Consider the following 25674-nt stretch of genomic DNA (forward strand, 5'->3'; position numbering starts at 1 on the left):
TCTACCGGGGGGAGAACTTACCTAATCCTTGAATGTTAAAAGGCTAAAACTCCACTAGTCGGAAGTGACGTGCCAGCTGAGCCCCGCAGGTCCGCCACGTAATTGGCCGCCGCCACAGCTAGCCACCCTCTCCCCGGACTGGCCCGAAGAGAGGAAAAGTGTGGAAGTCCACAAGCCGCCCTCGCCCCGCCCTCTTCGTCGACTTTCAGCTGCACCGGGGAGCGGCGGCGCCTGGCCAGAGCCGGGGCCTGGAGTCTGGACGGGACAGCCTCGCCGGCCGGGGCGCCCGTCCAGCGCCCTGCGGGCCATGGGCTTCGGCGCTCGAGCACGCGCATGCGCAGGCCTCTATCTCCAGAGGATTCCTCAGGTCACCTGGACGCCAGCATATCAGCCACCTGCCCCTCTGGGTCCCTTCTTGTCCTTGATTCCTCCTGCTGCTTCTCATCGCCAGCCCTCCTCCTCCTCCTTCCGCAGTCACCGCTAGACCCGGCCGCTGCCGCCCGCCGACACCCCAGCTTCAACTGACACGAGCCTCGGCGCGGCTTCCGCTTCCGGCGAGTATTGTGTGTCGCGCCGCGGGGCGGGGGCGAGGGGAGGAGGAAGGAGGGAGGCAGCGCTCCGGCGGCTCTGCGCCCCGCACTCCCGGACCCGAAGCCGGGAAGGTAGGTGCTGTCCCGCCGCCGCGCCCGAGCCTGGGGCCTGCCCCCGCCGGCCGGCTCCGCAAGCCGCGTCCCAGCGCCCCGCGACTGCGTCACCGGCCCCCCGCACGTAACCACAGCTGCCTCCGCCCGCCTCGGGCCCGGGCGGACGTTTTGCCGCCCCGGCGACGTCAGCGCGTCCGGCGTTGCTTGGCTACCCCGCCGTTCCCCCGTCCCGCTGCTGCTCACCTCCCCGGGTGAAGCTCTGACGCAGTCACCGCGGGTCTCGGCTGCGTCATAGCGGCGGGCATCCCACCTTCACGTCACACCTCTTCCTCACCTGGACACGCATCCCTCCCTATCCTGCCAGCCACTATGTTTCCTCTTTGCCTTCTCCAATCCCCCTGCCCCAGATCTGGCGGAAGAAGATGGAGACGGGGGTGGGACAGAGTTGTGGACAACCTCTCAGGAGAGGGTCGCAAGGTGGGACCCTGAACAGTGGTTGAAACAAAGTGAGATCCTTCCTGAAGTTTGCCCTTCAGCTGAGACACAAGGAGTAGAGGGAGACGAAGGACTAACCCAGAGGCACTCAAGGTCTCACTATGACTGTAGTTTAGAGTCCTCTCCATTCTTCCCTAACCCTTTCCCTATTTCTTTCACCACTTCTTTGCCAGTCTAGATCTGTCCTGGTGCCTTACTGTACATACAGTTCTACTCATCTCAGGTGAGGAGGCCACCTAATTTGTAAAAGACTGAGGAAGGGGTAGGGTCACCACAAGTCAAAGTTGGATTCCCATAGGTAGAGAGAAATCATCTGACTGAACTTCTCTCCTATTGCTGACAGAAGAAATTCAAGTCCAAAGAAGTTATCAGCTCCTACTCCAAATCAAACACATTTGTGTGTGCTAACAATATATACAGGAACAATTGTTGTTAACCTACCTCATTACATGGCCACTTATCTCGCAGGGGGGAGATAGATCTACCAAATTTCCTTCCTTCCAATAGGTCCCTGGAGAAAGATGGGGGTCGGGAGGAGAAAGGGTTATGGGGATAGATACATCAACTTACCCATGGCTAAAAGTATCGACGTTTTAAGGATGGAGTGGGGGACCAGCATTGTGTTTTATAAATCTCTCCTATGCATTTCCAATTCTTCTGAGGCTGCACTTGAGGGAGAACTCATTGCCTCTTTTCTGTCTCTTAATTCCCAACCACTCCAGAACCTATTAGTTGGAGACACAGTATGCCCAGGTTGTTAGTTATCAATAGCTATATTGAAAGATTCCAGTCACTGTAAATAGACTTGTTGCTCTCTTTTCAAGAAGTTGTTGGCCTGAGCTCAGTAATGTACTATTTAATATAGTTGCCATAATTTATCAGTTTTCAGCAGTTCTGAGTGTCCAAATGAACACAATAGAAATGGAATGTTGCATGAAATGTCATTCCAAGAAGAGAGCAGACTTCCTTTAGGCTAGTCTGATGGATAAAAGGAAGAATAATTTCAGATTTTCCTGAAGAGAGAAGGTTGCCTTTGCCTCATTCATTCCATTTGTTAGCCTTTAGAACACTGTTATCTAACCTTTTGAATGGGAGGAGTCTTTTTACTTATCTGTGGTGGCTGATAAAACAAAAATTATGCATGGACCTTCTGTGGTGGCTGATAGAACAAAAGTTATGCATGGACTTTTTTTTTTTTTTAGCTTATCAGCTGTCATTAGTGTCAATGTATTTTATGTCTGGCCCAAGATACTTTTTTTCCCAATGGGCCCAGGGAAGCCAAAAGATTGGATATTGTGATTCAGAAGAATGAGAGAACAGTGTCAGAGAGTCAAGCTTAGACTCCAGTGGATTCATCGTAAAGCCCTTATAACATTGAACTTTAAAATATGCTTAATTTAAGAAATGTTAATAATTTTATGACATTTTTTACTTCTCAGATTCCTTTCTTATCTATTAGAAACGTATGTCAAACGAGGATACAGTGGTCTGGAATTATTGGTTCTAAGATACAAGTGGAATGAACCTGGATCAGGAGAAGTATGCTGAGCTAGAGTTGAAGGAAGCTTCTCTTTCTAACAAGAGAAAGCAGAGGTAAGACACAAGATAGATAAATTGGGGGTTGTATGTCAGTTTACTAACGAGAAAAAAGGTTGATGGCTGGGAGTCACAAGTTTTGGAAATGGACAAACAAAGAGGTTGAATTGATTGGAAGAGAAGATGGAGAATAACAAGATGGGGCAAATCTGGAGTTAGGACTTAACGCAGGGATAAATATTGGGCCAGGGATGCAAAAAAAAAAAAACCTCCAATTAATATTTTTATTTTCTCTGTCCTCTTCCCCACTCCCAAGTTAAATTATGGCAGAGACAAGTCTGTTAGAGGCTGGGGCCTCTGCAGCCTCTACAGCTGCGGCTTTGGAGAACTTACAGGTGGAGGCAAGCTGCTCTGTGTGCCTGGAGTATCTGAAGGAACCTGTCATCATTGAGTGTGGGCACAACTTCTGCAAAGCTTGCATCACCCGCTGGTGGGAAGACCTAGAGAGGGACTTCCCTTGTCCTGTCTGTCGAAAGACATCCCGCTACCGCAGTCTCCGACCTAATCGGCAACTAGGCAGTATGGTGGAAATTGCCAAGCAGCTCCAGGCCGTCAAGCGGAAGATCCGGGATGAGAGCCTCTGCCCCCAACACCATGAGGCCCTCAGCCTTTTCTGTTATGAGGACCAGGAGGCTGTATGCTTAATCTGTGCAATTTCCCACACCCACCGGGCCCACACCGTTGTGCCACTGGACGACGCTACACAGGAGTACAAGGTGGGGAAGCAGACACATGATGTCAGTGTGGGTAAAAAAGGAGGAGTGGCAGAGGATGAGATACTCCCTAGGTAGAGATCTTAAGCTCCTACTACTCACTTTGTGTTCTCAGAGCTGCATATGCAGGGGCACACAGTATGTGTGGTCAGTTGTCCTCTAGCCTGAAAAAGAACAATGGTGAGAAGTGTCCCAAAATTTCTGTCTGACTTTTGCAATACATATGAGTCTTATGGGTGAATATTGGTATGTGTGGTCTTGGAAGGTATCATTTTTCATAAATGAATGAAACCACATGGAAAAGATTAAACTTAGGAGGGACTGAAAAGTCTCGTTTCTTCATTCTGCCTGCCTGCTCAGAATGCTCCTTGTTTTCACATTGGTTATTGGGCATAGGTATTATCGCTTGAGACTGATACCTGCCAGACTAAGGTGAACCATTCTGTTGTTGGCAGCTTCTCCAGGTAATGGTTAACATGGCATATTGCTGGGCGCAGTGGCTCAAGCCTGTAATACCCGCACTTTGGGAGGCTAAGACGGGCGGATCACGAGGTCAGGAGATCGAGACCATCCTGGCTAACACGGTGAAACCCCGTCTCTACTTAAAAAAAAAAAATACAAAAAACTAGCCCGTCGAGGTGGCGGGTGCCTGTAGTCCCAGCTACTCGGGAGGCTGAGGCAGGAGAATGGCATAAACCCGGGAGGCGGAGTTTGCAGTGAGCTGAGATCCGGCCACTGCACTCCAGCCTGGGTCACAAAGCGAGACTCCGTCTCAAAAAAAAAAAAAAAACATGGCATATCATTTAACTTACTGCTGAGACAAAGGAAAATGTTTGAATAAAGGGAACAGAAATTAATGTGTTAACATTTTATCATATACTTTGCTTAATTATGTTACTCTTGAAAACAAGATTTCAGGTAACTTACAGTATAATCATGTTTTTATTTTAGGTGGATAGAGGTGGTTGGGAGGACAGGTTTAAAGAAAAATATTAGGTTACAGAAGGTTGCTTTGATGGTAACAGGCAGTTGTCTCAGTAAGAAAGTGGAAAGAGTTGAGAAAGGACACTGAGTTGGTGACAGCTGTCTCAGATTCAGTAAGTGGGCAGTTGGGTGAGCAGAGAAGGTGATGTGGACAGGCTGGTGGCAGGAGGAGGGACTGTAGGAAATTGACATCCCAAATGACAGGCAAGGAAGTCAGATCAAGAGGCAGTAAGATGGCTAGGAAACAAATAAATGGTTTAAAACAAATGGTTTTGTCTCTGAATGAGAAATGTACCAGTCAACCCCAAATGTCACCTCTCCCACTTCTTCCCTACCCCTCAGGAAAAACTGCAGAAGTGTCTGGAGCCCCTGGAACAGAAGCTGCAGGAGATCACTCGCTGCAAGTCCTCTGAGGAAAAGAAGCCTGGTGAGCTCAAGGTAAAGGCAGGCAATCCCATGTAGACTGCTCCCAAGGGTATTTGTCTATGAGGGTATTAACTATACACTGTTTAATCCACCAGTTCCAGTTCATTAGAAAAATGCAGTTCTCGGCCGGGCATGCTGGCTCACACTTGTAATCCCAGCAATTCTGGAAGCCAAGGTGGGCAGACTGCTTGAGCTCAGGAGTTTGAAACCACCCTGGGCAACATGGTGAAACCCTGTCTTTACTAAAAACAAAAAATTAGCCGGGCCTGATGGCACGTACCTGTATACAGGTCCCAGCTACTTGGGCGGCTGAGGCAGGAGAATTGCTTGAACCTGGGAGGTGGAGGTTGCAGTGAGCCGAGATCGTACCATTGCACTCCAGCCTGGGCAACAGGGCAAGACTCTGTCTCAAAAAAGAAAGAAAGAAAGAACAATGTAGTTCTCTCAAAAATGATGGTATTTTATTAGGCTTGATTGTCATTAAACATTGTACTTAAATTACTTGTCATGAATTAAGTATTAAGAGGGATTTAAGAGATGAACAGACAGAATATCTTACATCTGGTGAGCTGAGAGTGTTCGTGCCTCTTGGTCTCCTTTTTTTGTTAAAGCAGCAAAGGAAGCTTTCTGCTGAGAAGGCAGGGATGGGAGTTTCTTAGAGGACTTGAAGAGAGGAGAATGTGGAAGATTCACTGGGGAGAAAGGGAAAAGGAGCTGACCAAGAGTCTCAGAAGAACTATCCAATGACATTAGGACCACATTCTTAAAACTGAAGTAAGCTTAAGTATGCTAGATGATGTTGGTCCTAGAATGTTCTTCCTCTCCCCATCCTCCACCAAAGGATCTTACTCATCTCTCAGACGGGATGAAAGCCACTTCCTATGCAGCCTTTCCTGACCCTTCAGAAATTAGCGTTCTTAATTTTCATACAATTTTGCACCTCTTTTATAGCATTGCCTTATTTTTAGCATGGTATTTTGGTGTCTTATCTTTCTTCTGTTGAACAGTGAACAATTATCATTTGTAGCAAAAATAACTAGAATTGAGTCCTATGCATTAATTCATTAGGTATCCATGACATTCCAGATTTATAGGGTTGTTAGGGTCTTGGAGTTCAGGCCAAATTGGGATAAGTGAGACATAGAAAAGCTACAAGAAAGAGACAGAAGGAAATCCTGAGGCCATCTTTAGTAAGTAAGATGTAGGGGTAAACTTAGATATTCTTTAAGGTAGGTATTGTTACCTTCAGCTTACACAGAAGGAAATGGACCTTGAGTAAGTGACTAGTCCAAGATCATGAAGCCAGTAAGTGGCAAAACCAGGAATGCTAGTTCTTGGTGAATCAGTAAATATTTGTTAAGCTCCTGGTTTAGGCCAACCCTGTATTTGACACTGGGGAACAATGATGAGCCAAAACACAGTTCCTGCCCTCCTTGAGCTTAAAGTTAAGTGGAGAAAATTAGTAATGGCACAAAATGCACAGGTGCAAGTTCATAAGAAGACAACATAGAAATTTGGCCTCCTTAAAGGTTTCCCAAAGAAGTGATGAGTTTTTAAGAGTTGACGTAGGGATCACCAGAAGCTAAATACAAGTTTTGATTCATAGAAACATGAATTTTTAAATGAATGACATTTCATCAGAAAGCAAGTATTATTACCTTAGTGCCTTATACATTTCAGCAAAGTAAGCATTTGAAATTTTTAAAATTTGAACCAATTTTGGTTACAAATGTGAACTTTTAGTTTTTTGTTCTTTTAGCGGCCTTCTGAGAAATCTAAAAATATGAAAATGGTGCTTATTGCTAGTCATTAGCTTTCTTCTTCATGTTGGTCACCTTCCTGAAGGTAAAGAATAGAGATGGAAATATACTTTTTTAAAACCTTCTAAATGCTTAAACAGAAATGTCATGTTTTTTTAAAATTGTAAATTGTCATGTCAGTGGTCTCCAAAACTACCACCAACATTCCTCTTGTGACCATTTGAATTCTCCCTCCTTCTCCCTCATCAGACTCAATGCCCCTTTTAAAAATAATTTGTAATTATGCTGAACTGAAAATTGCAGGTAAAATAACCTATGTGCATAATTTTAAATTTTAAAGAGTCTATCATGTCCAAATATAATGAAACATAATTGATGATAAAATGTGGTATGTAATATTTGGGCATGACTACACTACAGTGTAGCTGATTATATGCTTGCACCTATATGTGTCATTATCAGCAACACAATAAATACAAATTCAGACTGAGATGGATGTGTGCCAATGTGATTGAAATACTAAGTAACTTAGCTCTTGGTGATATGATTTTTCATAATAATAACTTTTGGTAAAGTTCTAAGTATAACAGAGTATAATCTTGTGTTTTATTCAGCTATTGCTGAAAAATTTATATATGGTAAAACCATGTAAGAATTACTCTGTGTTTATACTATGTAAAATGGCATTCAAGCCCAGGCCTATGTTTTTGAATATCCAGCAGAACATTAGAAAACGTTGCAGGTCAGTTCACTATGCCAGATTGTCATTGGAGGAGTGCTAGCGTCATTGTCAGGAACTCCCCCAACTATGGAAAACAAAAAGATGTGCCCATTTCCAGAATATCCTCAGAGGGTGATAACACCTTCATTAAGAACCACTGCCCTAAAATATAGAGTGAAAAAAAGAGAAGAGATTACTGGTTTATAAGAGGAAGAGCCTTTTTGCTTCCTATTTATTTATCACAGTCATGAATGTTAAATTTGCACCCCTACCTAAACAAACACACATGCATGCACACACATACACACACACACAAAGGCTGTGTTTTATTGAGGGCAAATGTGAGAACATGTTTTATTCAGATGTACACTGAGAAGGCAGTGGTGGAAAGTGAAGCAGCAAGTGGCCCTAAACTAGAAGAGCTAGTCAGCTTCTGCCAGGAACTAGCTTGAATACACAAATGCCACGCTTGTCAGGCCCATCCTGGCTTTGCATCCCCACTCTCTCTTCACCCTCAGGCCTGCCTTTCGTTCCCTATCCACTTCCTTCTAGAGTCCCAGTCTCTGCTTCTCACTCTGCTTCACCATTAGTCACATGATGCTTGGGGAATTCTTTCTTTAGGGAGATCACTATTTGTTGTAGTATAGATGCAGAAGAGAGAATGTACTGATAATTCTCAGAAAGTGTTATGGCTGGTGTTTGAATCCTATATTACCAAATTTCTGGAATGTTAAAGGCTCAAGTCTGTGTGCTGGCTTAAAGAAAGCATGTTTCAAATTTCAGGAAACTAAATTACTAACAAACTTCTGTAACCTGTTCCTGGGGTAGGAATTGCCAATTCTCTGAAGTGACTTGAAACAATTTAACAAGTTCAGCCCTGAAATCTACATATGTATATTTTATAATAACCCATAGAATTCTTACTGATTCTTGTATTTTCCCAGTTCTCTGGTTTTTATCTGGTGGATGTGTTGCAATATGCAAAAGATGACAATCTTATTTTTAACTTTTTAGTATTTGTACTTTCCTTTTCGCCTCAGCCTCTCTAGTAGCTGGGACTACAGGCATGCACCACCACACTCAGCTAATTTTTATATTTTTTGTAGAGTTGGGGTTTCACCATGTTGCCTAGGCTGGTCTCGAACTCCTGATCCCAAGCAATCCACCTCCCTTAGCCTGGAATTACAGGCATGCGTCACCACACCCAGCCTTTGTTAAACCATTTTCAGTGAAACTGGAAGTCTGTGTTAATTCATACATATGGTGGGTGAGAGAAAGGCTTCCTTATACCACACTGACCCTGCTGATATAACATCTTCCCTCTTCTCAGAGACTAGTGGAAAGTCGCCGACAGCAGATCTTAAGGGAGTTTGAAGAGCTTCATAGGCGGCTGGATGAAGAGCAGCAGGTGTTGCTTTCACGACTAGAAGAAGAGGAACAGGACATTCTGCAGCGACTCCGAGAAAATGCTGCCCACCTTGGGGACAAACGCCGTGACCTGGCCCACTTGGCTGCGGAGGTGGAGGGCAAGTGCTTACAGTCGGGCTTCGAGATGCTTAAGGTTCGACTTTTGCCCCTGCATAGCCCCTCAGGCCAAGCGCAGTGTAGCTTTGCATAGGCTGTTTTGTCAGCCTGGGATACTCATTCTTCTGCTCTGCTTCCCTAAATCCAGTTCTTTCTGCCAGGTGTACTCAAAGGGTCTTTGCTACAGAAAAGCTGATCTGATTTCTTCCATCCCCTTCTAATCATTTTCGTGTTCTTATCTCTTGTCAGCAATTATGTGCTTAATCTGTTCCAAAGAAAAGATTCATTCTTTTGAAAGGAGGGAAGTCTAGCCTGAGTTAGTGAAAAACTATGCATTAAAAATGTTGTAAATGCAGTTACCATTACTTTCAAGTCCTGAAATTTGATTTATGTACTGCTGAAAAAGAACAGAAACATAGTTTAAAGGATACAGGCATGCCTCAGAGATACTGTGGGTTCGGTTCGAGACCACTTCAATAAAGTGAGTATCTTGATAAAGCAAGTCACATTAATTTGTTGGGTTTCCTAGTGGAATAATAATCTTTTTGCTGGTGGAGGGTCTTGTATCAATATTGACTGATCAAGGTGGTGGTTGCTGAAGATTGGGGTGACTGTGATAATTTCTTAAAATAAGACAACAACGAAGTTTACTTTCGACTCTTCCTTTTATGAAAGATATCTCTGAGCATGTGATGCTGTTTAATAGCATTTTACTCACAGTAGAACTTCTTTGAAAATCTTTGAAAAACCCACATTTGCAGTTACTTACACCACTGAAGTCTTGAACCCCTAAAAGTCATCCATGAGGGTTGGAATAGACTTCTTCTAAATGCCTGTTAATATTGATATTTTGGCCTCCTTTCACAAATCACGAATGTTCTTAATGGCATCTAGAATGGTGAATCCTTACCAGAAAGCCTTCAATTTACTTTGCCCAGTTCTATCAGAAAAATCACTATTTATAGTAGCTTTATGAAATACATTTATTAAGCAAGACTTGAAAGTCAAAATTACTTCTTGATCCATGGGCTGCCGATTGGATGTTGTATTAGCAGACATGAAAACAACATGAGTCTCATTTTTCATCTCTGTCAGAACTTTTGGGTGATCAAGTGCCTTGTCAATGAGCAGTAATATTTTGAAAGGAATCTTTTTTCTCAGCAGTAGGTCTCAACTTAAAATTTTCAGTAAAGGGTTGAGCACGGTGGCTTATCCCTGTAATCCTAGCACTTTGGGAGACCGAGGCAGGTGGATCGCCTGAGGTCAGGAGTCTGAGACCAGCCTGGCCAACATGGTGAAACCCCATCTCTACTAAAAATACAAAAATTAGTTGGGCATGGAGGTGGGCGCCTGTAATCCCAGCTACTTGGGAGACTGAGGCAGGAAAATCAGTTGAACCCGACAGGTGGAGGTTGCAGGGAGCTGAGATCATGCCATTGCACTCCCGCCTGGGTGACAAGAGTGAAACTCCATCCCCCCAAAAAGAATTTCAGTAAAGGCTAGGCACGGTGGCTCACATCTGTAATCCCAGCACTCTGGGAGGTTGAGCCAGGAGGATTGCTTAAGGCCAGGAATTTGAGACCAGTCTGGGCAATATAGCAGGACCCCATCTCTACAAAAAGTAATTTTTTTAAATTTAAAACATTCAGTATACCATGCTGTAAACAGGTGTGCTGTCATGTAGGCTTTGTTGTTCCATTTCTAGAGCACAGGGGAAGTAGATTTAGCATAATTCCTAAGAGTCTTAGGATTTTTGAAATGGTAAGTGAGCATTGGTTTCAACTTAAACTCACCAGCTGCCCTTGCTTCTAATAAGAGAGTCATCCTGTCCTTTGAAGCTTTGAAGCCAGGCATTGACTTCTCTCTAACTGTGAAAGCCCTGGATACCACCTTCTTCAATAGAAGGCTGTTTTGTTTACATTGAAAATGCATTGTTTAGTGTAGCCACCTTCATAAATAATCTTGGCAAGATCTTCTGGATAACTTGCTGCAGCTTTTGCATCAGCACTTGCTGCTTCTCCTTGCACATTTTTGTTACAGAGATGGCTTCTTTTCTTAAACCAGCCTACCTAACTTTAAACTTTTCTTCTGCAGCTTCCTTACCTCTCTCAGCTTTCATAGAACTGAAGAGAGTTAGAGCCTTGCTGTGGATTGGGCTTTGGCTTAAGAGAATCATGTGATCTTATATCCAGATCACTAAAATGTTCTCCATCTCAGCAATAAAGCTGTTTCACTTTCTTACCATTCGTGTGTTCACTGGAGTAGCACTTTTAATTTTCTTCAGTAACTTTTCCTTAGCATTCACAGCCTGGCTTGCTGTTTGGCACAATAGGCCTAGCTTTTAGCCCATCTTGGCTTCCAATGTGCCTTTCTCACTAAGCGTAAACATTTCTAGGTTTTGATTTAAAGTGAGAGACATGTGACTCTTCTTTCACTTGAACACTTAGAGGCCATTGCAGGATTATTAATTGATGTAATTTTAATATTGTTGTGTGTGTCTCAGGGAATAGGGAGGCCGGAGGAGATGGAGAAAGATGGAATGGCTGGTAGTGGATCAGTTAGAACACATAAAATATCATATTTATCGATTAAGTTGTTTGTCTTATATGGATGCAGTTCACAGTGCCCCAAAACGATTACAATAGTAACATCAAAGATCACTGATCACAGATCATACTAGATATAATAATGAAAAAGTGTGAAATATTGTGGGAATTACCAAAATGTGACACAGAGACACGCAGTGAGCACATGCTGTTGGAAAACATGGTGCCAGTAGACTTGCTCAACACAGGTTGCCACAAACCATCTAGCTGAAAAACACTCAGTGTCAGCAAAACACAATAAAATGAAGTGCAATAAAATGAGGTATGCCTGAAATTATGTTTAAATAATATATTGCTTTTGTTATGTATATATCAATAATACCTCTAAAATGTTTGAAATACTTTGTTCTCTTCAGTAAATGAATGGTGTTAGCAAAACTGTAGGGAACATATTTTTTATCTTAGAGATTAGATTACCAGCATTTGAATCAGTGAGGCTTCATTGTACATTTATTTTTATGTTACGTATTGCTTGGTGTTTGTTCCTGTGTCCTTTCGTGTATGTGTGTTCTGCCTTCTACATTAAACTGGGAAATCCTTGTGGGACAGAGATTTGTCTTCTTTGTCTTCTGGATCCCAAATATTCACAAATCAGTATCAGCACACAGTTATTAATGTGTTTGTTCTTCCTTTTTTTTTTTTTTTTTTTTGAGATGGAGTCTTGCTCTGTTGCTCAGGCTAGAGTGCAGTGGTGCGATCTTGGCTCACTGCAACCTTTGCCTCCTGGGTTCAAGCAATTCTCCTGCCTCAGCCTCCCGAGTAACTGGGATTACAGGGGCACACCCCCACACCCGGCTAATTTTGTATTTTTAGTAGAGACAGGGTTTCACCATGTTGGCCAGGCTGGTCTTGAACTCCTGATCTCAAGTGATCCACCCGCCTTGGCCTCCCAAAGTGCTCGGATTGCAGGCGTGAGCTACTGTGCCTGGCCAGTTATTAATGTTTATTAACTAATGCAAGACAGGGGATACCAAGCCGTAACAGGAATGTGTGATTTGTTCCTATGCCACCGGTCTGGAACTCTATACTGATCCTCAAGGAGACTGAGATACGTGGTTGGTACTTGGGGGACCAGAGTAAAGAACTGATGCAATCCCTGTCCCCTGTAGGGAGCTCCCAGCATCCTTGAGGAGCAAAGACAAGCATAAAAGAAATCATTTGGAAGTGATATAAATGACCAAGCTTCATGATGACCGAAAGTTGAAAGTAGGGATTAGGTTGGGAGAAGTGCACTCAGGTCCCCCTGGAACTCTTCTTGCACTGCGTGACCCTCAGTTTATCCTATGCCTATTTTATAGCTGTGGAACTTTTGGGAGGAGGGGAAACCTTTTGCCTTCAGGACCACTGAATACCAGTACCAATACTGCTTTCTTTTCTCCTTCCTTCTAGGATGTCAAAAGTACCCTGGAAAAGTAAGTGATTGTTGTATCTCTCTGAGTGAGTTAGGTCTTGGCTTAGAGAGGAGGGGTATAGTCAGGAGTTTGGGTTGGGGGTAAGGTTGGGAAAGTCATGTAGTGTCTGAGCAGGGTATGGGAGAATGTTCATTGTGCCCATGATGCCAGGTAGAGAACAAATTATTGGGAATAATAATCCCTTTTCCCCTTTGAACATCAGGACTTCTTGAGAAGGAGAATGATAAGGCAGAACCAGATTCTACTTGTGCCAGTAGGTGGAATTATGTCCAAACAAGATAGAAGGAGGAAGGGGTTGGGAGAACAGGGAGGGCAATCATCCATTTGCATGAAATATAGGAATATTCCTAGAAAGTTCACAGACTCACTCTCAAAATGAGGATCTGTCCACGGGATCATAAGGCTCTCCTTGGATTAGTAAAAGAAAGCAACAGGTGAGCTCTTCAGGGAGGAGGAAGAAAGTGGAAAGATGGAGAATTTTCATTTCTCCCTAAAGATGTTAACATCTGAATAGTCACTTGGCTGGAGCTTCTCCTTAACCCTGCCCTTTCTTCCCCTATCTCCCTATCCCTCCTAGATGTGAGAAGGTGAAGACCATGGAGGTGACTTCAGTATCCATAGAGCTGGAAAAGAACTTCAGTAATTTCCCCCGACAGTACTTTGCCCTAAGGAAAATCCTTAAACAGCTAATTGGTGAGTTGTTCCCAAAAGGAAACTAGAAGGAACCACTAGAGAGAAGAAAGCTTTTAGGTCCTGCCTTATATGGGTTTCAGTTATCCCATCTCTCACTTTTCTTACTCCCACCCACACCTACCCCTTTATCTGGCTTTTAGTCTCACCCTGAGTCACAGAACTTGGAGTGAGAGGAAGCCTTAAGTGTTACCTACTCTTAGGTGCATACTTTTTCAAGGCCCAGAAAGGTTAAATAATTTGCCAAAGATCGGGTGGAGTGATTATATAATTTACCATGTAAACTTGCATAACCTTGAATGGCCGGCCACGGTGGCTCACATCTGTAATCCCAGCATTTTGGGAAGCCAAGACTGGTGGATCACTTGAGGTCAGGAGTTTGAGATCAGCCTGGCCAACATGGTGAAACCCCATCTCTACTAAAAATACAAAAATTAGCCAGATGTGGTAGTGGGCGCCTGTAATCCCAGCTCCTCTGGAGGCTAAGGCAGGAGAACTGCTTGAACCTCGGAAGCAGAGGTTGCAGTGAGCTGAGATCGCACCACTGCACTCCAGACTAGGGGACAGAGTGAGACTCCATCCCCAAAAAAAAAGAAAAGAAAGAAAGAAACTGAAAGGGAGTGTCATTATATTAATGTGAATATGCAGGGAAAAATAGTCATAAACCAGGCCAGTGACACATGGTCACCCTATCCCTAGACCATATGCTGTCTTGCTCTGCATCCTTCTTAACACTTTCCGTTTTTTCTGCCTCTCAGACTACACCTTGTACTTCTCTACGTAGTTAGATAAATGATAATGTCAGAGGGAGATGAAGAGAGGACCAGGCGGGAACCTACATTACCAGCCACTGCAGACTCAAGAGATTATTATCTGTTTACTTTAGGGTCAGTGTGAGAAGTGAGCCATTGCTTTCTCCCCTCCCTTAGGTGACACCATGGATTGAGAAAGTTAACCAAACCGTGTTGTTCTGGGGACTTTTAAGGGACCAGGCTCTGTAAAGGCAGGCTGGAAGAGTGAGGCAGGGGCATTTAGCTATTCCCATCCTCATCTAGCTCCCCACTCTGGCTTCTCCCGCCAGCGGATGTGACCCTGGACCCTGAGACAGCTCATCCTAACCTAGTCCTGTCGGAGGATCGTAAGAGCGTCAAGTTTGTGGAGACAAGACTCCGGGATCTCCCTGACACACCAAGGCGTTTCACCTTCTATCCTTGCGTCCTGGCTACTGAGGGTTTCACCTCAGGTCGACACTACTGGGAGGTGGAGGTGGGCGACAAGACCCACTGGGCAGTGGGTGTATGCCGGGACTCCGTGAGCCGAAAGGGCGAGTTGACTCCACTCCCTGAGACTGGCTACTGGCGGGTGCGGCTATGGAATGGGGACAAATATGCGGCCACCACCACACCTTTTACCCCTTTGCACATCAAAGTGAAACCCAAGCGGGTAGGCATATTCCTAGACTATGAGGCCGGCACACTGTCTTTCTACAATGTCACAGACCGCTCTCATATCTATACCTTCACTGATACTTTTACTGAGAAACTTTGGCCCCTCTTCTACCCAGGCATCCGGGCTGGACGGAAGAATGCTGCACCACTTACCATCAGGCCCCCAACTGATTGGGAGTGACAGGTTGGGATGTGGGAATAATTGGGGTGAGGCAGGGTCAAGTGCTACGGGCCTCCTTCCTGTGTCCTGCTGGAACGTCTTCGTGTCCACCTGGTTCCAGTCCTGAATCATCATGGAGAAACACCTCGGTTTCTAGGATGGTTTTGTGTGGAGGGGGAGGTAGGACTGGGCTGGATGAGACAGCACAGCTGTGACTCCCTCCTAACTGTCAGGGTGGGGAGCTGGTTCCCAGAGGATTGTCTACCCTGGAGTCCATCAGGTTTTCTGTTGCACAAGGACGGGTTGGAAAGGAAGGAGAGGCTTTTCCAGAAACAAAATCTGTGAGAGTCTGACTTGCTCAAACCAGAGGAGGAAACAGAAACCCCTGCACATCTTTTTAGGGGGTTCTTGACCCAGGATAGTCTTGCTGCTTGAGGTAGATCACAGGGGTCTGTGTACCTCTAAATTCAAGAAAGATGAATGACAGATGCTCTCATGGGTCTAGATGTTGAGTTTTTCTGAGGGCAGAGATTGGACATCAACAAAGCTAGAAGGAAGGTCAGGGAAGTGGGCTAAAGGAACAGATTCGTAGAGATTAATGAAGGGGGGGAGGTTTCTTTGGTCTTCTATTTTATTTTTTTTTTTTATTTTTTTATTTGAGACGGAGTCTTGCTGTGTCTCCTGGGCTGGAGTGCAGTGGCCGGATCTCAGCTCACTGCAAGCTCCGCCTCCCGGGTTTTACGCCATTCTCCTGCCTCAGCCTCCGGAGTCGCTGGGACTACAGGCGCCCGCCACCTCGCCCGGCTAGTTTTTTGTATTTTTTAGTAGAGACGGGGTTTCACCGTGTTAGCCAGGATGGTCTCGATCTCCTGACCTCATGATCCGCCCGTCTCGGCCTCCCAAAGTGCTGGGATTACAGGCTTGAGCCACCGCGCCCGGCCTGGTCTTCTATTTTAAAGGTAAGATTGCCATTATGGGTAGGATTGACCAGAGGTAGGAATGTGGGGAGAAGGAGAGGTTGAAAGGAAAGCAGAGAACCCAGGTCCCTGCCTCAGCCTTCAGCAGAGTTGGCTTATTGCCTGCCTCTTTATACCAATAAGTCAGTCACTTTGCTCCTCTCCAGGGGCAAGGTGGAAGAGATCCTGCAAGACACATCTATCCTCTCACGGTGTTCCCAAGGGAACTTGGAAAGGAGAGTCAGGTATTAGAGGAAAGAGAAGGGTATTTGTATCCAAAGCCCTGGCCTTAAAGAATGTTACTAAGTAGCTACCCCCAAATTGTCAGCCTTGTTACCTGGCCAAGGTGTCCAAGCCAGAAAGGAAGAAAGGTAGTGGAGTCTTTCTCACCCTAAGGACAGTGGGAGAGGGTGGTATATAGGGAAGGGCCAGATAGGCAACTTCCTTTGGCCTGTGTGCATCTGGCCTGGAACTGGTGTTAACAAAAGCCAGGTTTTTGCTTGTTTGTTGCCATCCCTCACCCTTTGCCATTTCCCTTTTCAGAGAATGTAAATGATTTTCATGTTAGGCCAAAATAAACAACTTATAGGGTACATATGTTGTCATAAAAGGTAAAAGTGATGCATGCCAAACCAAACTAAACCAATTTGGATTATCTGCTGTTCGGGTAATCTTCACAGAAATGACTGAGAGAAGAATCTGCAGTTTATTGAGGGCATTTCAGTTCGTCCTACCACCTCAACAGGACTTTGTCCAGACTCTCCTCCTCTTACCTTTGTGCCTTGACTGTGGTTCTTTGTGGCAAGATACTTTGGTTGGTTAAAATAATATGGAACAAAGGATCCACTGAAGTGATCTCTGTGTTGTGTGGTAATTTGGTGACTGCCTTGTACTGATGTGTAAGAATCACTGGGTGTTCACATGCGTGTTCCTGGGTCTCACCCTTAGTGGTTAGTCAAGGTCTGGGGTGGGCCTGGGCATATACATTTTATTTATTTATGAGACAGAGTCTCACTCTGTCGCCCAGGCTGGAGTGCAGTGGTGTGATCTCAGCTTACTGCAACCTCTGCCTCCCAGGTTCAAGCGATTCTCCTGTCTCAGCTTCCAGAGTAGCTGGGACTGTAGGCATGCAGTACCACACCTGGCTAATTTTAGTAGAGACAGGGTTTTGCCACGTTGGCCAGGCTGGTCTCAAACCCCTGAACTCAAGTAATCTGCCTGCCTCCACCACCCAAAGTGCTGGGATTACAGGTGTAAGCCACCGCACCCAGCCTACATCTACATTTTAAACACACCTCTCTCATTTGAGTCTGAGGACCCTTGTGAAACTAGTTCCAGAGGAGGTTTCAGCCTGTCCTTCCTCCCAGCTGGAGCCCTGCTTGTCTGCCCCCGCCTGGCACCGGGTCTGAGAGTGGAGAGAAGTCTTATCCTCTCCTGACTTATGCTGCCCTCCCCATCTCAGGGTTCATTCATCTTCTCCTCCAATTCACATCCCTCTGCTTCTGACTTCAGTAACATAGTCACTGTGAGTCGCAGGATACCAGACAGAAGAAATGGAAGATAGAAGAGGTCAGAGGGAGGGGTGTGAGGTGAAGTTTCAGGGACAGGGGATGCTGTTGACAGATTTCTGTGCTGTACCTAAGCCTAGGAGTTAGAAACCAACACTCAGAAAGTGAAGATCACCTACTGTGTGTACAGCACTGCATAACAGGAAGTGTGTTTGGTAGGTGGAATAGTAGGAGTAAACTGCTTTCTGAAACCCAGGAGTCCTTTCCCCTCCCTCCAGCACCCTTATGATCCTTCCCACTTTCACCCCCACTGGCACCAGTGCTTTTTTTAAATGTATTACCTCTGTGCCGTCCCTCTAGATCTTACAGGCATCTGCCTCTGACTTCAGGAGAGTAGGGCAGAAGCCCCAGCTGGGTATAAATTGCACATAACCATCTCCCTTACCTACCTACATAGAGAGACCAGCCTTCTGTCCTGAAAATGTCTAGCCGGTGTAAGATCCTCACCTGCTGCACTAGGTCTCTACGTGATATAATTGGTCATGAGCTTGAGGAAGACAAAAGCACTGAAAACTCATAAAGGGACCCTGGGCATGGATTGCTGGGGATGGGTTTCGGAACAGACGAGTCTGTGAGGCCTGGGGGAGGGGCCCGAGGGCGCAGGGACTACGCTTCCCAGGAGGCCTCGCGCGGAAGCCCGGGCGGGGCTGTGCGAGGGGCGGGCTTGCAGGCGACCCTGGAGCGCGGCGCTGATGGCGGGGCCGGTGAAGGACCGCGAGGCCTTCCAGAGGCTCAACTTCCTGTACCAGGTGAGTCTGCGACAAGCGCCCCAAAGGGGACGGTGCTTGGCGCCCCAGAGTGACCGCTCCCCTCCCGCAGGCCGCCCATTGTGTCCTTGCCCAGGACCCCGAGAACCAGGCGCTAGCGAGGTTTTACTGCCACACTGAGAGGACTATCGCGAAGCGGCTCGTCTTGCGGCGGTGAGAGGTTCATGGGGTCGGCGGCGGGCGGGACGCGGGAGGAACGCGAGAGGGAGCGCGGACGCGGGACCACTGTCCTCCTCTGCCCCCAGGGACCCCTCGGTGAAGAGGACTCTCTGTCGAGGCTGCTCTTCCCTTCTCGTCCCGGGCCTCACCTGCACCCAGCGCCAGAGACGTGAGTGCTCCCGCCGAGGTGGACGATTGCGGAGTATTGGGGGCGGGGCGGGGGGGAGAGGGCCCACTGGAGGCCAACAGCGCCTTTCTCGCTCTTGATGGATGTTGGGTGTGGGATTCGCAGGAGTCTTCCTTCTTCGGGTTTGAATTAAGTTGCTAACTGCACTTGCACAAAGTAGAATTTGGGCTTGGCTTTTTTCTTCCAATGTGGGCAGTAGAGAATAGCTGTTACTTTAAGAGGCAACCCCACAATAATAGATGTTATTTGGCTTTGTGGAGGACGTGATTCCCATCACCATTCATTTATTAAGCAAATACTTACTTTCTAAAATGTGTCAGGTACTGTGCTAGATTCGTTATTCTCATTGAAATTATGGATTGATGGGACAGACTAAGAAACAAAATGGTGTAGAAAAAAATTAATTGGGGGAGTAGAATGCTCACTTACTCATGCCAGTGGTGAAGTTCATGATAAGCAGAGGGAGTGAGAGATGGAAATTCTAGGCATGTGTGAAGTCTCTGAGACAAGAGAGCTTGTGGTGCTGTCAAGGAAATGAGAGTTCAGGAGGCTGGAGTTTGAGATAGGAGGGCAAGACATGAGACTGGAGAGGGGAACAGGCCGGCTCTTGAAGTCTTGTTAAGGAGTTTGAACTTTATCTTAAAGAGTTCCAGGAAATCGGAGCTTATGCCAGGGCCTGAGACCATCAAATGTGCATTCAAATTGGGGGTGTGGTGGGGGAGCGGGGATACCTACTGAAAAACACTGGAGGCAAAACTGGCAGCAAGAGACTGTTACTTCTGAACCTGGACATGCCTTTTCCCATGTTCACCCTAGGCTGCAGGGGACAGCGCTGGACAGTACAGACCTGCCTAACATGCCAGCGCAGCCAGCGCTTCCTCAATGATCCCAGGCATTTACTCTGGGGAGACCGGCCTGAGGCCCAGCTCGGGAACCAAGCAGGTGAGAGGTGAGGGAGAAAATGGAGGACACCTCAGAGGATCGGGATAACGGAGAACATAGAGTGAAGAGGACACACGGACAGGTGGGTTGGTGTGAGAGGTGCCACAGTCAGAAAACTAATTCTGCTCCTCTGATTCTGCTCATTTACCCAGATTCTAAACCACTACAGCCCTTGCCAAATACAGCACACTCCATTTCAGACCACCTTCCTGAGGAGAAAATGCAGATTCATGGTTCCAGTAACCAGTGATGGATTCACCTAGTCTCCCAAATAAAGTTTACTTGTTTTACATTCCATGATTCTGTTCTCTGGGTACTGCAACTCTTAATTCCATTTTCTTCTGTTTCTGTCTGTGTTTCTTGGTCACCTTTGTAATCCCACCATGTGGGGAGATCATGATTTCCATAGACCACTTGGCCTCACTCAGCAGCTCGCATTTCCAAGGCCATGCCCGCAGTTCCCTATCAATGTCCCGAGCCACCTTAGGGCATTCCATGTTTGGGCTGCCATAACTGCTGACTGAAGAGCTGGAGAGAATGATGCCACTGCTGCTGTTTTTAAACAAGGGGAAAAATATGGAGCAGCGGAGAATGTTCATATCCTCTAGGCCCACTCAGAGTCAGAAAAGACTCAGGTCTTTTCCCAGTCTCAAAGTTATCTTTAATAAAATTCTAATAAAGGAAATGGCGCAAACCTGAACTAAGAAAGTCAAAGATGCTAACAAAGGACACCAACAGACATTTCACAATTGTGTCCCATAGGTAAACTCTCAGAGTTTTCTTAAGAGTAAGCAACTAAAATGTTTTCTTCCATATCCCTAGAAAGCCTACTGAAGTACAGAATTCCTAGACTGACCTTTTTGCTAATTGCCAGCTAATCAGGTTATGCCAAAAGCATACAAACAAAATTTACTATTGCCAGAATGCAGTTTTCTTTATTTCTCTTATAAACCCTGTGTTGGCTTATCAATTGCTGTATAAAAAAATCACTTCATGTTGGAGCTTAAAACATAATGATTTATTTCCTCTGGTTCTGTGAACTAGGAATTCTGAAAGACTTTGACTGGGTGGTTCTTCTGTTCCATATAAAATCAGCTTACATACCTGCATTTAGCTGGTGTCTGGTAGGTGGTCTGGAAGACCCAAGAAATTTCACTCGCATGTTTAGCACCTCATTGCTTCTCCAGGTATCCTTGCTCCCTAGCTAGCTTTGATGTTTTCACAGCATGGCTGTCTCAGAGTAGTTGTATTTCTTACATCCCCTCTGGCTTCTACAAAAGCATCCCAATATGTAAGTGTTTGGGTGCAGTGGCTCACGCCTGTGATCCCTGCACTTTGTGAAGCCAAGGCAGGTGGATCACTTGAGTTCAGGAGTTTGAGACCAGCCTGGCCAACATGGTGGAACCCTGTCTCTACTAAAAATACCAAAAAATTAGCAGGTGCATGTAATTCCAGCTACTTGGGAGGCTGAGGCAGGAGAATCACTTGAACCCAGGAGGCAGAGTTGCTGTAAGCCAAGATCGTGCCGCTGACCCTTATCAGATACATGATTTGTAAACATTTTCTTTCATTCCATGGATTGTCTTTTTATTCTCTTGATAGTATATTTTGATGCATAAAAGGTTTTAATTTTCATGATCTTGCAGCTACTTCCTGAAGAACCGAACTGTCTCTCTCAGACCTTATCTTTTGCCTCCATCCTGATGCTTTTTATAGCTTGTTCTAACCCTGGCCCTGCTCAGTGTGACCTTCACACTACTTAATTAGGACCCCCTCACCTCCTTTCAGACCTGGTGCCCACAACTATATCCTGCCTCACTCTGCTTTGAAAAAGGAAAATGTTCCCCCTGGACTCTTAGAGTAGATGTTGGTGTCTGGGTTTCTCTTCTTAAAATCCTTTCCTTCTTAGGGCGATCAGTGAGCCCTGTTGAATGGCCTATGGAAGGGAAATGAATGTTCTAAATTTCCTCTGACCCTTTTCTTCAGATCCCCAAAGGTACTCCCCATCAGCACCCACTATGACCCCAACTCTGACTGTAATATCACCCTGAGGTGCTGGGCCCTGGGCTTCCACCCTGCAGAAATCACACTGATCTGGCAGCAGGATAGGAAGGACTATACCTAGCTTGCAGAGACCATTTTATCTTTTTGACAACGTTTTTTAAGCTCTGTGTACTATATATAAATCTAATTCAGTGTTTCGGACTGTCATAGCTTATGCTTTTAAAACATTTTGTTTATCTCGTACAGATAGTCAACTAGTTTGCTTCCAATATATGTTACCATATATATCTCTGTAGTAGAATTCTAGACCATGGACCTATGAGAGTGGGCCTCTGGAGTACTTACACACAATTACAAATTGGATTCTGGGTTTTTGTATATGGAAATTACCTGAGGAAAGACAAACTTTCCTTCAGCTTCCACAGTCTACACTCCCCAGCAATATACCAAGTTCATCTTTCTTTACGTGCTCAGTTGATTTTAACTGACTTCCTCATCTTTGTCACAATCTAATCAGTATCCATTGTTTCCCTTTCTTGTTGTAACCTGAGTTTCTCTTATTGCCAGTGATACTGCATAGCTTCAAATAAGTCATCATCATTCATTTTCCTCTTTTTTTGAACTGCCTATTCAAATGTTTTCCCATATTTTTCTACTGGATTTCATGGTGTTCTTTTCTTTTTGATTCGAAGGGTGTTATGGGCTAAATGTTTGTGTTTCCCCAAAATTCATATGTTGAAGCCCTAACCCCCAGTGTGGTGGTATTTGGAGGGGGTACCCTGGGGAGGTAATTAAGTTTAGATGAGGTCAGGAGGGTGGGGCCTCCGTGATGGGATTAGTGCTCTTTTAAGAAGAGTGAGATTGGAGCTCTTTTTCCCTACTTTGTGAGAACACCGAAAGAAGGCAGTCATCTGTACGCCAGGAGGAGGGTCCTCACTGGAACTATATCTGCTGTCACCTCCAAAACTGTGAGAGATAAATGTCTTGTATAAGCCACCCACTCTGTGGTATTTGTTATAGCAGCCAGAGCTGAGTAAGACGTAAGGTTTTTGTTTTTTTGTTTTTTCTTGTAACGGAAAAGAATTCTTTTAGAGTTTTACCTGGAACATTTGTGCCTTTAATACATTTTGAGTTGATTTCTACAGATTGTGTGAAGTAATTTGCTGGTTCACTAAGGCTTGAGTGAATGCCTTCTCTCCAGGCTATACTTGAGTCCTCCCAACTGCCTGGGCCTGGAGCTTCTTATGAAGCCTCATCTGCAAGCAGTGGTCCATGGCAATTTCTTTCAGGAGAGAGCCTGCCTTCAGTCAGTCCTGAAAAACAGCATGCTGGAAGTGTCAGCCCTTCCCACTGCCTTTGCTTTCTGCTGATGACCCATTCTTCATGGAGAGTGGTGTTTCTCTTGTCCTTAACTAAACTATAACTTTTCTCTTTTTATGTTTTTTGTATTGCCATGTAACTTGGGGCAGAGAGTCTTTGCCCAAGTGTGAACTTATTGTGCCATCCTGACCAAAGCCTGTCATTTAGGGATCCTGTCCTGCTTTGTGGTGGGTCATTCTGAAATTACCCCTGTTTCAGCCCAGTGGAATTTCACCAAAACTGTGGGATTGGAACTGTCTCTTGAAGAGGAACTGTGGGGAAAATGAACAAACCAACATTCAGTCTCAGTTGGAGTATGCTTTTAGGCTTTCCCAGATTATGAAATATAAAGCTAATTGTTGATTCATTCCTTCTTGGCTTTACAGTTGTAGAAAGAGATCTGGCCTAAAATCCCTATAACTGGGACGGGCTGAGTCCAGGCTCTGACATTGGCTAGCTGTGCGACTGGGCAATATTTTGTTTCACTCTCTAGCCTCATTTTCAATAGGTAATACATGCAAGTAGTAGAAAATTCAGAAAGTATGCAAATAGATAGGGGAATTAATTTTCCAGCTACCCATTTTATCTCCCAGAGGAGAATACTGTAAAAACATTCTGGATATTTTTGTAAATATATATAAACAAGTTGGTCTTGATTTAAATTTTTCTTTCATACAAATGGTAGAATACTATTATATGGATCATATACTGCTTTTTATTTAGCAAAAAAGCTTAGTGCTCTTACCATTTTAGTATCTAACATCAGCTTCATTATTTTTCATCACTGCATAATAGTCTATTATGTGGATATACCATAATTTATTTAGTCTGCTCCCTGTTGAGTATTTACATTCTTTCAAGTGTTCTGCCCATAAACAATATGTAAAGCTTAGGTATGGCTATACATCCAGCATGAATGAGTCTTCAAAACATACTATTCAGTGACTGGGTGCGGTGACTCACGCCTGTAATCCCAACACTTTGGGAAGCTGAGGCTGGTGGATCACCTGAGGTCAGGAGTTCAAGACCCACCTGACCAACATGGAGAAACTCCGTCTCTACTAAAAATACAAAATTAGCCAGGTGTGGTGGCACATGCCCATAATCCCAGCTACTCAGGAGGCTGAGGCAGGAGAATTGCTTGAACCCGGGAGGCAGAGGTTGCAGTGAGCCGTGATCATGCCATTGCTCTCCAGCCTGGGCAACAAGAGTGAAACTCTGTCTCAAAAAAAAAAAAAAAAAAAAAAAAAACCAAAACAAAATACTATTCAGCAAAACTCCACATACAAAAGAACACATATTGTATGATTCCATTTATGTACTGTTCAAAAACAATAAAATATTAATATATATACAGACATATAATTTACTATTTAGGAATCTCTACTTAGGTGGGAAAACGTTGAAAATAAAGCAAGAAAACATCTCCTGAAAATTCAGGATAGTAGCCAATTGGGAGGGTATGTGATTGCTGGAGTAGAGGCAGCTGGGTTGCCAGCAACATTTAATTTCTCAAGTAAGATAGTAGGTATATTGCATGTATGCTTCATTTAGCTGTACTTTTTTGCATTTATGTTATTGTTCACGATAAAAACAACTTTAAAGTGAAGTGAAAAGAGTACTATGCTTAATATTTTTGCTCACATTTTATTTTACACCTGGGTCTGTATCTACATGATAAATTCCTAAAGGTTAAATTGCCAGATCAAATACTTTTGCAGTTACATTTTGATTGAAAATACCAGTTGCCTTTCACAGAAATTACATCAATTTACTCCCCATACAAAACAAGACACAAAATATTGTCTGATTACGTTACCTTCACCAACACAATAAGGCATCATCAAATCTCTGGGTTTTGACCACCTGATAAATAACAGTTTCTGTGTGTGTGTGTGTGTGTGTGTGTGTGTGTGTGTTTCTGTTATAGGGCCCTAATCATGATTTGTGTAAATGTGTACAGAAGTAACTCTTTCAAGTGGTCCGGCTCAAATGGGTGGGAAACAACTTTATAAAAAAATCAAGAAATTTGGTAGTCTTATTCCAGCCTAATGTAAAAAAAAAAAAAAATCAAGAACTACACAAATGTGATTTATGGGTATTGTATCCCAAACTGTCCCATCTCTACTTAACAAATGGACTGACCCATCCTGATTTGTCTATTTTTTTATTTCCTAAAATAAACAAGGCTTAACTTCTCTGACCCAAATTGTCCTTGCTGTGCCTCAAGGGGACCCTAGGCGAGGATGTGGGTCAGGGATAGATGGACTGAAAATGTGTGCAGTGAGTGAGCAAATCATGTTTTAGGAAGATTGATGTGGTTCAGGGATAGATGGACTGAAAATGTGTGCAGTGAGTGAGCAAATCATGTTTTAGGAAGATTAAAGTTCCTGAGACAGAGGACTCCTAGGCAGAGATGGCAGCGAGCTCCCCAGCTCAGGCTCTTAGCACCGCCAACTCTGGTAAAAGCAGCTGCACCCATCTCTTCCTTTCATTCTCACCTCCTATGTTCTTGGGCATCAAACGTAATTTTGCTTCATAGCTCAAGGGCAG

At 44.7% G+C, this 25674-nt stretch overlaps 2 protein-coding genes and 1 long non-coding RNA gene across 16 annotated transcripts in view; 2 read left to right on the forward strand and 1 right to left on the reverse strand.

Annotated features, from left to right (window-relative positions):
* Positions 1–818, reverse strand: part of LOC111527834 — a 39374-nt gene extending 38556 nt beyond the window's left edge. For 4 of the 7 annotated variants that reach the window (XR_003307078.1, XR_002726779.2, XR_002726784.2 and 1 more), the window contains exon 1: positions 22–818. This is a non-coding gene — a long non-coding RNA (uncharacterized LOC111527834). The remainder of the gene's footprint in view (positions 1–21) is intronic. The other 3 variants (XR_002726783.2, XR_003307079.1, XR_002726785.2) reach the window with 1 other exon arrangement.
* The window catches only part of TRIM39 (tripartite motif containing 39), a 16657-nt gene extending 775 nt beyond the window's left edge, over positions 1–15882 (forward strand). Inside the window, exons 1-8 of one of the 7 annotated variants that reach the window (XM_023194331.2) lie at positions 376–554; positions 2579–2732; positions 2992–3451; positions 4775–4870; positions 8670–8900; positions 12859–12881; positions 13459–13574; positions 14653–15809. In XM_023194331.2, the coding sequence (XP_023050099.2) occupies positions 2999–3451; positions 4775–4870; positions 8670–8900; positions 12859–12881; positions 13459–13574; positions 14653–15200 (1467 nt within the window). In that variant the 5' untranslated portion in view covers positions 376–554; positions 2579–2732; positions 2992–2998 and the 3' untranslated portion in view covers positions 15201–15809. Of the gene's footprint in view, positions 1–375; positions 663–694; positions 1363–2578; positions 2733–2991; positions 3452–4774; positions 4871–8669; positions 8901–12858; positions 12882–13458; positions 13575–14652 lie in introns of those variants that run through there. The other 6 variants (XM_023194330.3, XM_023194332.2, XM_023194335.3 and 3 more) reach the window with 6 other exon arrangements.
* Positions 15883–18328: 2446 nt separating this feature from the next.
* On the forward strand, positions 18329–20055 carry RPP21 (ribonuclease P/MRP subunit p21). 2 transcript variants are annotated; one of them, XM_023194340.2, is made up of 5 exons: positions 18329–18452; positions 18523–18623; positions 18716–18798; positions 19633–19765; positions 19911–20048. In XM_023194340.2, the coding sequence occupies exons 1-5, from the start codon at positions 18396–18398 to the stop codon at positions 19915–19917; spliced, it is 381 nt and encodes a 126-aa protein (XP_023050108.1). In that variant the 5' UTR covers positions 18329–18395; the 3' UTR covers positions 19918–20048. The 2 variants fall into 2 exon arrangements, with proteins under 2 accessions (XP_023050108.1, XP_023050107.1); XM_023194339.1 differs by having other exon boundaries at positions 18330–18452; positions 19633–19758; positions 19911–20055.
* The last annotated feature ends 5619 nt before the right edge of the window (positions 20056–25674 follow it).

This window comes from Piliocolobus tephrosceles, chromosome 5, assembly GCF_002776525.5.
Source record: "Piliocolobus tephrosceles isolate RC106 chromosome 5, ASM277652v3, whole genome shotgun sequence".
Lineage (NCBI taxonomy): Eukaryota > Metazoa > Chordata > Mammalia > Primates > Cercopithecidae > Piliocolobus > Piliocolobus tephrosceles.